Source organism: Hippocampus bargibanti, linkage group LG03 (genome assembly GCF_051943395.1).
Source record: "Hippocampus bargibanti isolate YZ-2025 linkage group LG03, ASM5194339v1, whole genome shotgun sequence".
Taxonomy (NCBI): domain Eukaryota; kingdom Metazoa; phylum Chordata; class Actinopteri; order Syngnathiformes; family Syngnathidae; genus Hippocampus; species Hippocampus bargibanti.
In genome coordinates, this window is record NC_142736.1 from 10,436,571 (window position 1) to 10,453,661 (window position 17,091).

The window sequence follows — 17,091 nt, forward strand, 5'->3', positions numbered from 1 at the left end:
ACTACGTATGGTATAAAATGTTAGTGGTCCTCACAAGACTAGTCATACAAACACACACACACACACACACACACACACACACACACACACACACACACACACACACACACACACACACACACACACACACACACAAACAAGGCAAGCATATGAATAGTATCGTATAGCATTTGAATGGGTTACTGATCAAACAGTAACCCACTTGATTCGACAGATTGGGTGCTGGTCGACGTCAGCGCTGGCAACCAATCAAGCTACAGCCATGTACAAAACCTGAGTCATTTGCCATTTTTTTTCTTTACATATTTTTTTACTGAGAAAAAAAAAGTGAACCACGGCGTAGTGGGGATCACTGTACTGTAGAAAACCATCATGCTGTGCGAATAAAACTTCAATCTAAAATGTTGACTAATCTCTTTATTGAATCGGAACCTTAAATGCTACAACCGAGTGGCATTGGAGGTTGATTTGTTATTTTAACATTAAAATGTGCACATTCTTCCTGCAAACATGACTTTCAAAATAAGAGTAATTCAGATGCACTTGAGCAGGTAGGAATTGCAGTTGGCCCCTCTGCCGCAGTCGCAGAGCTTCCCAATTCGCGGCCCGAACTTCATGGCACACCGGTCGCCCATTCCACACTAAAGGTAGAACATAGACGATAATAACACAGACAAAGAGATGCACAATCAACAAGTTTGTGTATTCTTGTAGCATATGAATGTGGAAACTGTATTACATGTCACCATTAGTCAATGAAACAAAAAATGTCCTCATCTGCTTGATTTGCAACCAAGTTCTGTCTGTAGTCGCATCAAGAGGATTGATATATTTTGTAGTTTTTACTTCTGTCTCAGCTAATTTAATAGCTGCAATCTAAGTTGTTCTGTATCCATGCTGAGAAAGTCTGTTTACTTTGTCTTTTAATTAGACAGGCAGTAGCTGGCTTGATTTAAATTTGCAACAATAGAATGATGAATTAAACATGGCCCTAAATGAGTGTTGACTGTCAGGCCGCTAAAATTGACTCAGGTTTTCATGACAGCAAACAAGGCTCATTAGTATAAGGGGATAATTTGCATAAAAGTGTCAATATACTACCTTACCAGAGGGATGTTGCCTCTCTTCTCTGTGGAAATCTGATTTTGTAACCTGCTGAGTAAAACATCCAATGCATCGACCTGCACAGTAAGATCAAAAGAACAGAACACAAAGGGACTTTAAGTGGAGGATGGGTCAAAAAAGGTCTGTAAATTAAAAAAAAGAGCACTTGCCATCAGTGCGACGCAATGTGTGGAATACAATTAAGATATAAAATAATTACCTCAAGTGTATTATGCAGAGCTGAAAACATTTTAAGTTTCTGAATTTCAATTAAAACTTGGCCATCACTCAATAGACCCAAATTACACATAGTGTGACCATTTGAAGGGATTAAGGGAGTCAATAAATGCAAAAATATTACCTTTACAGTAATTTGTATTTTTTTTATTTCGAAAACTATTACTGTCAGCAAAAGAAAGGTATGCACAGTACAGTTTAAGTATAATTTAAGTCCAGGTGTGTTAAGTACAGTAGTATAGAAAGTATAGAAAGGAAATATAAACAGAACATCTCCTATGTCTTGCGATTGGCTGCTAAGCAGTTCAAAACGGGGAGCACCGACATTTAAACAAACAAACGAACGAAAGAAAGAAAGAAAGAAAGAAAGAAAGAAAGAAAGAAAGAAAGAAAGAAAGAAAGAAAGAAAGAAAGAAAGAAAGAAAGAAAGAAAGAAAGAAAGAAAGAAAGAAAGAAAGAAAGAAAGAAAGAAAGAAAGAAAGAAAGAAAGAAAGAAAGAAAGAAAGAAAGAAAGAAAGAAAGAAAGAAAGAAAGAAAGAAAGAAAGAAAGAAAGAAAGAAAGAAAGAAAGAAAGAAAGAAAGAAAGAAAGAAAGAAAGAAAGAAAGAAAGAAAGAAAGAAAGAAAGAAAGAAAGAAAGAAAGAAAGAAAGAAAGAAAGAAAAAGGTGCACTGACCAAATCTCGGTCTGTTCCCGGTTCGCCTCTGTCTCCTTCAAGGTCCCCAACAGACACTTCCCGGGACATCTGTCCGCGACACAAAAGGACCAGCAGACTGACCACCAGCAGACCGCGGAAAACAGCGGAACTCGCCATGGTTGGGATGACGAAGGAATGCCAAAGTCGGAACGAGAGGGGAGGTGGGGCGAGTGGCGGAACACAAGACGTGAACCGGTCCACGTGTGAATGTCCCGCGTCGGATGATTTCTGCCTTCTTATACAGACTTTGTGGCCCCGCCCGAAAGCCCACTGCGGCAGGCTCAATGAAGTGTCCGTGCCTGGGGGGTTATCGCATTTGAAATGGCCTGGGACGGGGACGGGGGGGGGGGGGGGGGGCAATTAAGAGGAAAAACTGAATGTTTTGCATCTTATGCTGTCGTCATCATCATATTCATCGGATGTTCGTGGAAGACGAAGTTAGAATATTCGGCTCGGTAACGTTATTTACAGTACACAATATAGAGTGGGGCCTTGCCTTACGAATACAGTAATTCGAATTTACTGTAAAGGTAATATTTTTGCATTTATTGACTCCCTTAATCCCTTCAAATGGTCACACTCTGTGTAATTTGCGTCTATTGAGTGATGGCCAAGTTTTAATTGAAATTCAGAAACTTAAAAATGTTTTCAGCTCTGCATAATACACTTGAGGTAATTATTTTATATCTTAATTGTATTCCACACATTGCGTCGCACTGATGGCAAGTGGTCTTTTTTTTAATTTACAGACCTTTTTTTGACCCATCCTCCACTTAGTCCCTTTGTGTTCTGTTCTTTTGATCTTACTGTGCAGGTCGATGCATTGGATGTTTTACTCAGCAGGTTACAAAATCAGATTTCCACAGAGAAGAGAGGCAACATCCCTCTGGTAAGGTAGTATATTGACACTTTTATGCAAATTACCCCCTTATACTAACCAGCCTTGTTTTCTGTCATGAAAACCTGAGTCAATTTTAGCGGCCATGTTTAATTCATCATTCCATTGTTGCAAATTTAAATCAAGCTAGCTACTACCTGTCTAATTAAAAGACAAAGTAAACAGACTTTCTCAGCATCGATACAGACCAAATTAGATTGCTTTCCATATTAAATTAGCTGAGACAGAAGTAAAAACTACAAAATACGTATATCAATCCTCTTGATGTGAATACAGACAGAACTTGGTTGCAAATGAAGCAGACGAGGACAATTTTGGTTTCACTGACTAATGGTGAAAATTAATTGGTTCCCAGACAGAGTGTGTAAGACGAAAAGTGTGTATCCCAAAAATTAATTTCCCATAGGAAACCATTAAAATGAGATTAATCCATTCCCAGGTCTCCATAAAATATAATTTTCAACTAAATAAGCGCTAGTGCTTCACACAAGCAAAGGCACAAAACCTGCAAGCATTTAAAACACAGGAGTTAATGGCATTCCAAAGCAAAGCAGAGAATACAAAAGTAAATTAAAAATGATTAAAAAGAACATACATTGACAACATTAAAAACAATGAATAGAAACCTTAAAAACACAAACAAATAAGAGTTGTGTTAAATTCATACATACTGTCCTATATATATATATATATATATATATATATATATATATATATATATATATATATATATATATATATATATATATATAAAGTCAAACTCAAAGACAGCTTTATTGTCAAATATGCTAATATGCATGACATGCAGCACAGATGAAATTACTGTCCTCACGGACCCAGAATGCAAGGCACTTATAATGACTTTAACAAACTAAAAAAATATACTTGACCAACCACATTCCCTAATTACTTGTTTGCCAGGCCTCTGATTGGATAATTAATGGTTTACCATGTCCTAATCCACTTTCCGTCGGGTACAAAAAGAAGGGTTTTTAGGCTTAGAAATCAGTTCTTCTTCAACGAGATGGATACACACAGGACAGAAGGACATTATTGTGATGGATTGGCCTGGCAATTCACCGGACTTTAACTCGATTGAGAATTTATGGTCAATAATCAAGATTCGTCTGAATGAGAAAGATTGCACAACAAAAAAAACACAAATTTGTGCTATAATATAGACCTGGTACAGGGACCCTTTCATCATCAAAAACTGTCAAAATTTGGTCGATACCATGCCAAAATGCATGCTGAGGTAATAAAGAACAAGGGAGCACACACTTCTTACTAAAGTCAAAGTCAGCTTTATTGTCAAATATGGCAATATGCATGACATACAGCACAGATGAAATTACTGTCCTCCCGGACCCAGCATGCAAGGCACTTTAACAAACATAATAAACATGAAAACACCAATTATTATTATTATTATTATTATTATTATTATTATTATTATTATTATTATTATAACTTGTGTGACTTGAGACTTTGTGTCCAGTACTTGTAATGGACAGCAGGAGTCGCTGCGTCGTCAGGTTTGACTCGGATGAGGTCGCGGAACTCGGTTTCCTGAAACGCATACTTTTGGATTAGGAAGAACACACCCAGTGACACAAGTGAGGTTTGAAGAAAAAAAGTTTCAACTGTTAAGTGTGCGCTGGGGGAAAAAGAGGGCCGAAAGGTCCTTGTCGTTTTTTCTCGAGCTCTAACTCAGTTTTCTACCAAGAGTGTGGGAGCAAATCGAGTTTGAAGTGAAACCTCGGAGTACAGAAGGACAATTGTCAAGAGACGAGGATGTCAACTTCAGACGAGACAGACGGGCCGCGGCCGAGATATGGCTGTAAGTTGTCATTCTTGCTTTTTGGTGATGCCAGACTGGCGCCTTTTCCCCCTACGCTGCACGTTAGAAGCTCCTACTTCTAGTCTCCTTCGCTTCAAGAAACGATGACTCGAAGAACGTCTCTTTGATATATAAGAAGCGCTCACGCACAGCTCCTTGTAAATTTTGGCAACCTGGTATGAGCCACAGTCAGACTTCCGCCTTTTACCCTCTATAATCTATGCGATGAGAGACTAGCCAGAAAAAAAGACATTCACCTCCGATTTTAAACCGAAACCCAACATGTTAATTATGCTTGGCGTTGGAAAGAAGACGTTAACATTTTACCTGTAAGCATAAAACCAGCAAAAGACGTCAAGGAGGGAATTTGTGCACACGACTTTTCATCTGCTGTTTTTGAGAACAGAATCTATCTCCCGCTGTTATAGCCTGTGGCTCCATACAGGTCTACCTATGACAAGAGGATTAAAAGGGGCCTCTGTATTGCCCCCCCCCCCAACCCTCTTTTCACCACAAACTCTCCCCATAATTAGTAAACACCGCTGCGCTCTACCCTCACGAGAGTTGTTCCACAAACATTCACTGCATTGTTTTCCCCCCTTCTTTCGGATCCCCAGCGTGTTCAACAAACATAAAAGCATAGCCACAATATACAGAAAAGGCAGTCACGGATATGAGTATGTACTAAACAAGCCTTGTTTCCTTTGTGAATTCCCTCAGTCCAGGGAACTATAGAAAAGTCAAGCTATGTGGAAAATGCTTTTAGAGAATTATTCCATTCTGTATTGCAACCCAACAAACGCAATGGTTATTTTGTTTTTAATGAGCCTTTTCTTATGTTTTGCATGCCCCAGCTGTTCTGGATGGCATGGAGCGACTCACAGCGGAGGAGATGGATGAGAGGAGACAGCAGAACATGGCGTACGAGTATCTGTGTCATCTAGAAGAGGCAAAAAGGTTAGAAATAGAAGTCATATCCAGTGAGCAGCCGTGCAATTTGTCAATTAACAAATTGGGTTGATTTGGGATTGCACCATTGTCTTAATTTGAGAATTAAGTATGACTTAGAATGTCTTGTCCTATTGATCAGCTATTTTTCATAGACAGATCTGGTAGCTCCAAATTTCAGTAAAAGGTAGTGATCCACGGGGATCAACACATGAGACATTTATTACCTTAAATATTGAGTGCCAAGTACCAGGTTGGATCAGGCCGATTCATGCCATTCGGGCAGGTTGCAACTGGCTCGTAAGTTTCTTTCCATTATGAGGACAGCGCCATGAAAAATGCTTAACTTCGCTACGTGAAATGGATCCACCCAGGAAAATTGTGCCTTTCCATCCGTTTTCCTTGTCTATTCCCCATTTCTGCTAGAGTCGACACACAATTCGGTATTTCAGGTTTGTCTGTAACATGAGCCTCTTTTTTTTGTCAGATGTTCGTAACACAAGCCTCTTTTTTGGTTAGATAATAACAATATTCTCCCATATTATGAAATCAAGATGAAGACACATTTTTTTTGCTGTGTGATGAAGATATCAGAGGTATCCTTTGGATCAGGGGTTTTCAAACTTTTTTTCAGATCTGGCGAAGGGGGCCAGATTTGGTTTGTTAAAAATGTAGGGGACGGCAACCATGGCCGACGTTCTTTACATATAAGAACAATTAATTTAAAGGACAACCGCTTCTGGACAAGTTGTGTCCATAATTTACTACTGAGCGTATTTTACAAAGATTCAACGGCATATAGCTATATTTTATGTTTTAAGACTCACGCTGAATATTCAGGAAGTCTTGTTTTCGAGTTGATGACGATGCCTCACGTGACGTCACGTCTGGAACGCCCCTGACCGAGAAAGCGACACACAATGCATTTTGGGTACTTTGTTTGGTCTGAAAACTTCGTGTTGATCCGTGTTGATGGCGAAATTAGAAGGAAAACACATAAATAACGCAATGGTGTATCGTTGTGTGTTGCACCAAGACTACTATTTGATATTAGTTGACACAAATTCCCAGCAGACAAATCAGCCCATTTCCAACGGAGCTTAGGCGCCATCTTGTGCATTTTCTGGGACGCTACATTGGAGTCCTGATGGCTCGAATTGATACGGGAGTACTTCTTTAATCGACATTTATGCTTTCCTCTTCAGAACTATTTGAATCATATTCATAACTGGATGAGTAACAAGAAAGCATCTTCTCCGAATCAGAAGCCATGGTTTTGATTCTAGAGCAAGGCAAGACGTCCTGGCGTGATGTCACGAACAAGGGGGCGGGACCTTCTGAAACTCGGCATCTCCAAGGTCATTTTGAAGTAGTTTTGGGACACTCTAACTCATTTTTATTGGTGTTTTGCATTTGACTAAAAATATCATACTGCGTGTTTTGGGTATTTTAGATGCTATAAAACGTTTTTCTGATGTCAGTTAGGAAACCAAAAAATTGTGTCGGTTATCCTTTATATACATTTCAGTGAGCCATTGTGTTGTTGCATATTTCAGTGAAGAAATAGTCCAATTCCCACCCCTCCATGAGCTGTCGGCACTCACAGTCAGTTTTACTCCTTTCGTTGATTGTGGCCATTTTATAAAACTGGGGGGAGGCTCATTCAGTCAATTACTCATATACTAATTTGTTGTGCCTAATTGAGGGTCAAGGTAGCAGTACTTAGCACGCACAGATAACAGCGCTCCTGCCCAAAGTATTAATTCTACATGCGGGCCAGATGTTATTCATTTTATGACAGAGGCTGCGGGCCGGATGAAAATTGACCACGGGCCGCATTTCGCACCCGGGCCGGACTTTGGACATACCTACTGTATATTATACATCTTTGACACTGCAGGTGAGGTCTGCTCCTTTGTTGACCCACATGTATTTTCACTTGAGGGTGTTAACAGCTGAGTATGTTTTCTTTTAGTGCCGCAGGAGTAGAATATGGCCCCAACAGACTCACAGATTTATGAGGAAGGATTGTATGAAACAGGAAGTGACTAAGTCCCCCGTTGATTTTTGTATTGACCATTGTTGCCACAGAAACATGCCGTTGTCACAGCAACGGGTTCCGGTGTGAGTGCTGCAGTCTGCATAACTGCAAAAGATGAGGCTGACATTCAAAATAGTTAGACGGTAATATGTCAACATTCACTTGGCACATATCATCCAGTTTTCTTGTTCTCAAATTTTTGAGTGGTAAATACCATTGCCTTTTTATATGTGTCACATTCTCCAGAGAGGTGGCTCGTTGGTCCAGTGGTTAGTGTGTTTGGATTGGATTGGATATGCCTTTATTAGTCTCACAGTGGAGAAATTTACATTTCACAGCAGCAAACAATGAAGAGGTACCAGTTTCAATTCCAGCTCTGGCCTCCCTTTGGGGAGTTTGCATGCTTTCACTGGGACTACGTGGGTTTTCTCCGGGTACCTTGGTTTCCTCCTAAATTCCCAAAACATGCATGGGAGGTTGATTGAACATTAAAATTTTTCCCAAGGTCTGAGTATGAGCATAGATGGTTGTTTATCTCTGCGTGCCTCACGATTGGCTGCCAACTGGTTCAAGGTGTCTGAAGACAGTTGGGGTAGGCTTCAGCACCCCCCCCCCCCCCCCCCGCCCCAGCCGTTGTGAGGATAAGCAGGTTGTAAAACGGGTGGTTCGATGGATTCTGCAGAGATGAATGTTTTTAAAACGTCCTTGCAAGTTCTCCATGATATGGCTTTTCCACCACATACTTGCACGTGTCAGACCACGGTATGACACACTTTCTCCTCTGAAACTTTCCCATCACTTTGGAAGAGTTTGACTCCTCTTTAAATGTTCCCCCACTGTCTCACTGCATACAATGGAACATTTGAGTTCAAACGTCATCAGTCATACAGATTTAACCCTTTCCTGGCAGAAACGTGTATACACGTTTTCACAAAATGTTCTTTTTTTCTGCCGTCGACAAGTATACTCGTCTAAAACCTTACCTCCAAAAACCAGCTACATACGTATACACTTGTCGATTTTAAGCCTTTGTGAGCCATTCTACGTGTGAAAAGAGTATTCTCGCGACAGGATAGAGCTGTGGGAAAGGACATTGTGACGAGACTTGATCCCACAGCCGTTGTCGTAACAGTGTTGTGTTTGCATCCATATTTGCATTCATTTTTTGTAGCATTTTCAAGTGTTAGACGCCAAATATCTAGTTCAACGGATCATTGTGAATATGAACCTTCCCTCAGAAGCTTGAATACTTCTGATAAATCTGCCAGTTCATCGGACAATGACGATTTCTAGACAAGTGAGGAGGAGGAGGGGGGTGAGCAGAGAGCTTGGAGAAGCCCAGAGTTGTCAGAGGAGCGTATCCTTTCACAGGAAAACCTGGAATAACGATTGATGAAAACCCAGCAGAATTGAGGTTATTTGAATTCTTCAATCTTTTTATTGATAAAAGGATTATTGACTCTGTACTCACTCGTAGAGAGTAATCGTTTTGCTGAACAAACTGGGCAGGATTTACAAACTGTTTTCATAAGCAGCATCAATGATAACATATAGAACATAAATAAAAAAACGAGTCTAAAAATGGAAGGTTTTTCACAAAAAAAAAATATTGGGGGAGGGGTTAAAGATCAATCTTTTTTTTGGGGGGTTGCGCCCCTCACTGACATGCAATGGCATCCAAATATAAAAGTGCGTAGTTGTAATAATCAGTCAGTTTCAACAAAAAACACACAAGCCACACGAAATTCATTTCGTGCTCCATTAAAAAATATCTGATTTTATTTTTTTATTCAAGAAGAGGGAAAAAGAGAGAGAAGCCAGGTGAAGAAGAAGAAGAAGAAGAAGAAAGTTGGTTTAATCTGGAAGAGAGCGGATACATCGCGGTGTCGGCCAAGGAGGAGGCATGGAGAGGAGAGAGAGAGACGAACGCAATGGGAGAGCATTTATACGGCGCACAGTGTGTGACGCGATAGGATGTGACGTAATGTAGATGCGACATCATGTAAAGGAAGGCAGGATATGACGTATCAGGAAGTCCAAAACGTAGAAAGCAATGTTTAAACATGTTTGTATAGCGAATTACCCCAACAGGTGAATGAGCATATGAAATTGGTGGAGTTCGGTGTCTCCAACAAGATTAAGAAGCACTGCTTTAGACATTGCCCGTTTAAGGTTTTATCACCGTGACAAGTTGACTCTGACACACAGACATTTTTTTATGAAACTATTTTTTGTGCAGTTGTACATTTCAGTCTGACATTTTCTTTTGTGCATAGACTATTTTTTCGTATCTTTTTAGCCCCCAACCCCCACCCCTTTCAATTTTGCTGCTTTAGTTTGCAAATTTCCCCATTGTGGGACTATTAAAGGCTTTCTGGTTCTTCTGATTTAAATTTGGATTGGATTGGATTTGCCTTTATTAGTCTCGCAGTGGAGAAATTTACATTTTACAGCAGCAAAATTATGAAAGAAATGAAAATAGAAAGGCACAACAAGCTGCTGGAAAGCCAGCCGTCTTGAAGTCAAAAGAAAAAAAAACCTAAATAACAAATAACATGACAACACAAAGACACAAAGAGACATCCATTCTTAAGCACTGTCTGTACCCTCTTTGTTAAAGCAGGAATGGCGGTCGACATGATATTTTCAATTCCCGAATAAATTGTGCAGTCATTATTATCCATGACATGACAATGATAAATCAGGGAGCGGCAGCAAATTTACTAACTGGAATATCGCTTTTATATTGTGTTACATAACGTCCTTTTTAAAAAGAACATTCAACAGTACAGGTAAAGTAGACAGAAATTGGATTTGCCTTTATTAGTCTCACAATGGAGAAATGTACATTTCACAGCAGCAAAGTGATGAAAGGAATGAAAGTAGAAACAAGAAATACATGAGCTGCTGGAAAGGCAGCCACTCTCGCGGCGCCGTCTTGAAGTCAAAAGAACAAAAAAAAAAAAAAAAAAAAGAAAAAATAATATGACAACACAAAGACAACATGACAAAACAAAGACAGAGAGTCATTCATTCTTCAGGACTTGCTGTACCCTCTTTGTGATAACATGAAGCAGTTCTAGATGAAAGAGGAGAGGATCAAAGCGTCTTTCCACCAGTGGATCAGGGACATCATGGTGGAATGTGCACGTCGACTACAAGCTAAATGTTGAAAGCAAACACGCAGCTGTAGCATCCATTGACGAAAAGAGATTGTCTCACATCTCCTGTCCCACATAAATCTGCTTCAATTCCAAGCCGCAACACTTCCACATACGCATTGGCGCTCTGCGCTGACGCTCCTTTCTTCTTATCGCGGGCTCCTCAAGCCATGCATCCATCCAGCCGCAGACTGTCCAACAGCACCGACCTTTTCGCTGAACAAAGCGGGGCTGTGTAGATGCTGCCCATTACAGGTACAAAAAAGCACAATGGCCGCTTTGGTGTCCAGCGATGGCAGTCGAATGGCACCGATATTCCTCCCATTCAAAAACAGTACTGGCATATTCATGCTGCCGAAAAGGCGCAACCGCTCAGCACAGTCTCCTCCTTGATGAATGTCATGGTCAAAAATGCTGAAAACCAATCTGTATCCATTCCAAATGATGCACAACAACATAAAGTGACAATAGAAAAACACAAAACAAGACAAAAACAACAAAAAAAGCAAGGCTCATGCAAGGCTCATGACGGCTGCCTACTCGGGCGCCATCTTGGACTTCTGGACTTCTTGTTTTATTTGTAGGAATTATTCGAGTCAAACCGTTTTGAAATAGCGGTTTCATCTTGAATGTATAAACTTTGATTGTCATCAATTATAATGGTGGTGCTTGTTTACATATGACATGAATATGGAGCATTATTGAGAAGCTGAAGACTGATTTGAAGCCATCTTGGTGTTTACCATGTGAATATTGTATGCTTGATCTTGAAAGCCATCTTTCTCAGAAAGTAGTCTTTCCTGATTCCACAATGGCACCTTTTTTTCTCAAGTTAATACTCATTAATGTCGACGTGGTAGAAGGAACTCCTCCTATGAAGTCACACTTGATTCATTGGAATGACCTGCTCATATTGTGGCACCTGCCTGCTGTCAGCTGAATCGTGGTTGACCGCTTTTGGAATGAAGGGAATTTTTCTTGTGGCATGGCAGGGTGTGTGAGCACACTAACTTGTGCGCCCTATGGGCTGAAGGAAGTGCACCGTGGTACTTTCTTCATGCTTGCTTTCAGATATATCTCAAATTAATCTGTTTATGCTCTCTCTCTTTGCATACTTTGATTGTGTTTTTATGTCCTTCACTTCTATTCATGTTTATGACTACACCATTCCCATTTGCCTCTTTGAATTATTCAAATATTTTCACAACAAATGATTATGAAAGAAACAAATAATGATTGTTATCAAGGCCAGAGTATATAAATAATATTATGTTTGATTATGAGCAGAAGCAACAACAAGAAAAATAAGATAAGATAAAAAAACCTTTATTAGTCTCACAATGGAGAAATTCCCAATTCACAGCAGCAAAGTTATGAAATGACATAGAACAAGAACATGAACAAAATACAGGAGCTGCTCTTTTGATCGCTCTTCTCATAATTTTTCCACTCAGCTTGGTAATGTAGTTAGATGCGTCGTCAATGTTGGCTCGTGTCTGTTGCGGGTTGCACTTTTTGTATACACATAATGTAAATACTTAAAGGACAACCGCTGTCACTTTTTTGTTTCCTAACTGACATCAGAAAAACGTTTTATAGCATCTAAAATACCCAAAACACGCAGTCTGATATTTTTATTCAAATGCAAAAAATGACTTAAAGTGTCCAAAATCTGCAAAAAGTTGAGCTGCGAATTGGGCATTTTCAGAAAGTCCTGCCCCCAGTTCGTGACGTGACGCCAAGACGTCTTGCATTGCTGGAGAATCAAAACAATGGCTTCAGATTCGGAGAATATGCTTTCTTGTTACACCTCCAGTTATGAATATGATTCAAATAGTTCTGAAGAGGAAAGCATACATGTTCGCAATCAATTAAATAATTTATTCCGTGCCATTTTGAGGCAACATTGGGGGGAAATGTATCACCAAAAAAGAGGCAGAAAATGGCGACCAAGCTCCGTGTGAGGAATTAATCAGCCCGTTTCCACAGGCTGATAAATTCCTTACATGGAGCTTGGTCGCCCTCTTCTGGCTCTTTTTGGTGCAACATGACGTTTTCAGACCAAACAAGTACAGCAAAATATGTTGACTTGATGGAAGGACTGCTACAATGTGTCCTTTTTCTGTCAGGGGCGTTCCTTCAGTGACGTCACGTACGGACTCGTCACCAACTCAAAAACAAGACTTCCGGAATATTCAGCGCGAGTCTTAAAACGTAAAATATAGCTATATCCGGTGGAATCTTTGTAAAATACGCTGATTAGAAGTCATTCGAAGCCATTTTACAAATTATGGACACAACTTGTCCGGAGACGTCGGTTGTCCTTTTAGGCAAATGAGTGTTTTACCAGAATTGGTTTTACTCGTTATAGCAAAGCCATTTTCACACTGGGAGGATTAAGTATCGAATACAGTATGCTTTATAAACATTCGTTGAAACAGATAAGAAGAATTTCAACAAAAATCGCAGCGTTCCTCAAACACAAGGCAATGAATACTGTGTTTATATTTATTTTTGTTAATTTGTTTTAAGTAGTCAAACTTTCCCCTTTATTTAAAATGTTACCAATGGGTTGAAAGTGATCGTTCGTCCCTGGTCCATGGCTTCTCAGGGGGTTGATGGCAGAGGATGGTTAAATCAGCAGGAAGCCAGGTGTTGAACAGAATAAGTTCGTATAGCGAGTTACCCCAACAGTTACAAACCACACTTGTCTTCTCTTTTTCTTCATTTTTAAATGTGGCCAATTATATAGGATGCATACAATAGTGTATAGCTGCTTGGTAGTTATATGACATGGTGAACCATTATTTCATAGTGTTTCTGAAAGCTTTTTTTGTGCTATTTGCGCTTGAGAGGCGTTGTATAAATAGATGTATTGTTACAGGTTGTTTGCCATGGCAACTTCAAATGTGGGCCGCTCACGTCATTGGCACCAATGTAAATGAGAGAAATTTGTGGTTGCCAATGTTATTCATGTCGGCGTTTCGTTGTTATAGTGCTCTAGTTAAAATTCACACGGAAATATGAGTGTGGTTCAAGGCAATTTTGTTATTGGCTGGGTAAATATGCAGATAAACAACATTTTGGGCCCTCACACAAGCTAATGACAGAAAACACAAATTCGGCATGACAAAAAAGCAATACAATTACTCAATTTTTAGCATCACATACTGTCACAATCATGTAATCGAACTTGCATTATTGTGGGTGTAGTTTGCGGTGGTGTAGATAAGCACCACATCATACTACCGGTAATAGGTTTTCACATCACGCAGCCATCAAAAATTGCGCTGAAGCTTGAAATTTCCAGAGACTGGCTAGTAATCCAAGCCTTTCGTTTATTATTCAGATGGCTTTAGGTGGTGTTAAACTATACGGCATCAGACATCAAAGTGTTTTTTAATTTAATTTTCTCATTTAAGATAAGTATGGTACTGCATAATACTTTAAAACTACAAACTACAACCACTTCAACACATCCTTATCTGAATACCGAAAACACCAGCGTTTACTAATCTGAAATTTTCTAGTTTATTATTATTACCACTCTCGTATTCTTGTTTATATGTTAATTTTATGCCCAGTGCGTATGTTGCAAGAGAATGAAAATGTGGCTGAAGACTTGAAAAACAATATTTTATGCACATTGTATGCGTGGGGTTTCATCATTGATAGTTGTCAGTTACTTGTCGGTTACATTTTACACCAGATTGACTTAGTACAGTAGAAAACAGAACAACCCCCCCACCAGGAGAAAAAAAATCTAAGATGTAGGTGGAAGAGAAGACGGGATAAAAGTACTTTTCTTATCCAGCAACGGTCGTCACTGGATTTGCTTGTAATGAGGTGGCTACATTCATCGTGATATGAGGACTAATTTTGATTTAGACCAGATTTGATGATCAGACGTTCATCTCTGATGTGATGTCATTGTCTGTCAAATAGCAAGCATTTTTTCCTCTCTGTCTTAACTAAATGGAAACTAATGTGTTTTTCTGTCCATAGCCTGTTGTGCGTTGTGAGCATTTGCCATTAAAATGCAGGGCTCGAGACGAACTTGTTGCACTGGTTGCACTGGTGCAACCAACAATTTTCTTGAATGCCTCACCATAAAACCTAATTTAATCTTATTTTTTAAAAAGTGGTCTGTATTTTAGATAATTATGACTGGTAAGTGTTTACCAATCCGGTCAACAAAGTTCTTTATTTTCAGAACACTTCCACAATACATGGAATTTACTTGAATTATTTGCTGCCTTAGACTGGCATCCTTGGTGTAAAAACCGTATAACATCATTTTGTGCTAGCGTAAATCTAGTCTTGCATATTTAGGGCGGTGTTGCTCTCATCTGGGCGACTTTGGTCCATGAAGCAGCCTCGCCGACACACCCATAGTTAGATGACACAAGTTGGCCTGTGCTTGACATGAATGTGGCCGGACTGTCATTTTCATGCAGGGGTAATATTTAGTTACGGGCCTTTGTCCGTTGACACGAAGCCTCAGTGGATGATTTTTGAATATTTGAATGAGGAGCAGGCAGACAAAACGACGCTGCGTGCTGAATGGAATGTATTTCTTTAAGAAATATGATACCAATGTGTGATTTTCTCTCTGAGTCGTAGACATCAGTTGAAGGGATTTTAATCATCATAAAGTACTTTAACAGCATCCCTTCACTAGTATGAATTTTGAAAGAAAAGAAGTCACACTTTCATTCAGCACATGTATGATGTACACTTGTGTATTTCTCACGTGAACAGGTGAACAGTTGGCGGACGAGGCTGAGAGGGATGTTCTTTCAGTGTTCAATAAAGAAAAATAAATGAAGAAATAATAAATGCCAAAATATTTAGACAATGGAGAATCAGAGGAGGGCCTAAACCTTCACTTTCTCTGATTGGTTAAGGTGCATGTCGGATGATGAAACAAATTGAGGCTTTTTGAGTCGAGCCATACTCCTCCCCCCACCCTTGATCAGTTGGTTGAACAGGGAAAACTTATAACCTTTTTCAGTTACACCACAGTGACCACATTAGTCGCAGTCTAGAGCCTCGCCATGATGGCAACACCACATTTTCCAGAATGGACAAAATAATTCGAATCGAGATCTGTTTTGATGAAACGAAAGCACATTTGAAGATATTGCTTCATACTTGCCATTGCAACTTAAAGTGGAATATAAAGTTGAGGACTTGATGGATGGCCAGGAGCAAAACATAGTCAAGCAATTATTTCTAACGACTGCTTGAAGTTGGCATGGTTTCCTGAATTATAACACACCGTGGTTACTACTTATGTGAATTGTGTGCATGCATTGTGTTCATTAAAGAACAACCGACAACTTCGGACTTGCATCCATAATTTGCAAAATCACTTTAAATGATTTCTACTGAGCGCATTTTACAAAAACTCCACGGCATATAGCTATATTTTACGTTTTAAGACTCGCGATGAATATTCATGAAGTCTTGTTTTCGACTTGATGATGATGCCCCAAGTGACGTCACGAGGGAACGCCCCTGACCGAGAAAGCGAAACACAATGCATTTTGGGTACTTGTTTTCATCTGAATTGCGAAATTACAAGGAAAAATACATAAATAAAGCGCTGGTTAATCGTTGTGTGTCACAGGCAATTGCGGTAACACGCATAAAGAAGGTGTAAGTTTACACAAATTCCTAGCGGACAAATCGGCCCATTTCCAACGGACCTTGTGCGCCATGTTGTGCATTTTCTGGGCACGACATTGGACTCCAGACGGCTCTAATTGATACGGAAAGACTTCTTTAATTGATTGCAAACATTTATGCTTTCTTCTTTTGGACTATTTGAATCATATTCATAATTGGATGAGTAACAAGAAAGCATCTTCTCCAAATCCGAACTATCTGAAGCCATTGTTTTTATTCTGGAGCAAGGCAGTTTGTAAAGGAGTATCCTGGCGTGACGTCACGAACAAGGGGGCGGGACTTTCTGAATCTCCCCAGTTCCAAGGTCATTCTGTGGCAGTTTTGGGAAACTACGTCATTTTTATTGGTGTTTCGCATTTGGCTAAAAATATCAGCCTGCATGTTTTAAGTATTTTAGATGCTCTGAAACATTTTTCTGATGTCAGTTAGGAAACAGAAAAATGTTGTCGGTTGTGTGAGAGTAAGATCAAATCAAA

At 39.6% G+C, this 17,091-nt stretch overlaps 2 protein-coding genes across 2 annotated transcripts in view; one reads left to right on the forward strand and one right to left on the reverse strand.

The window, feature by feature from the left end:
• Window positions 1-402: 402 nt before the first annotated feature.
• cartl (cocaine- and amphetamine-regulated transcript-like) lies at window positions 403-2,221 on the reverse strand. The gene is made up of 3 exons (XM_088993201.1): window positions 2,016-2,221; window positions 1,107-1,181; window positions 403-641 (listed from the first exon to the last, which is right to left on the reverse strand). Exons 1-3 carry the CDS (start codon window positions 2,151-2,153, stop codon window positions 534-536), a joined length of 321 nt encoding a protein of 106 aa, XP_088849327.1. The 5' UTR covers window positions 2,154-2,221; the 3' UTR covers window positions 403-533.
• A 2,312-nt stretch (window positions 2,222-4,533) lies between these two features.
• The window catches only part of iqgap1 (IQ motif containing GTPase activating protein 1), a 56,246-nt gene continuing 43,688 nt past the window's right edge, over window positions 4,534-17,091 (forward strand). The window contains exons 1-2 of the mRNA XM_088991904.1: window positions 4,534-4,774; window positions 5,629-5,731. Of these exons, the coding sequence (XP_088848030.1) occupies window positions 4,729-4,774; window positions 5,629-5,731 (149 nt within the window). The 5' untranslated portion in view covers window positions 4,534-4,728. The remainder of the gene's footprint in view (window positions 4,775-5,628; window positions 5,732-17,091) is intronic.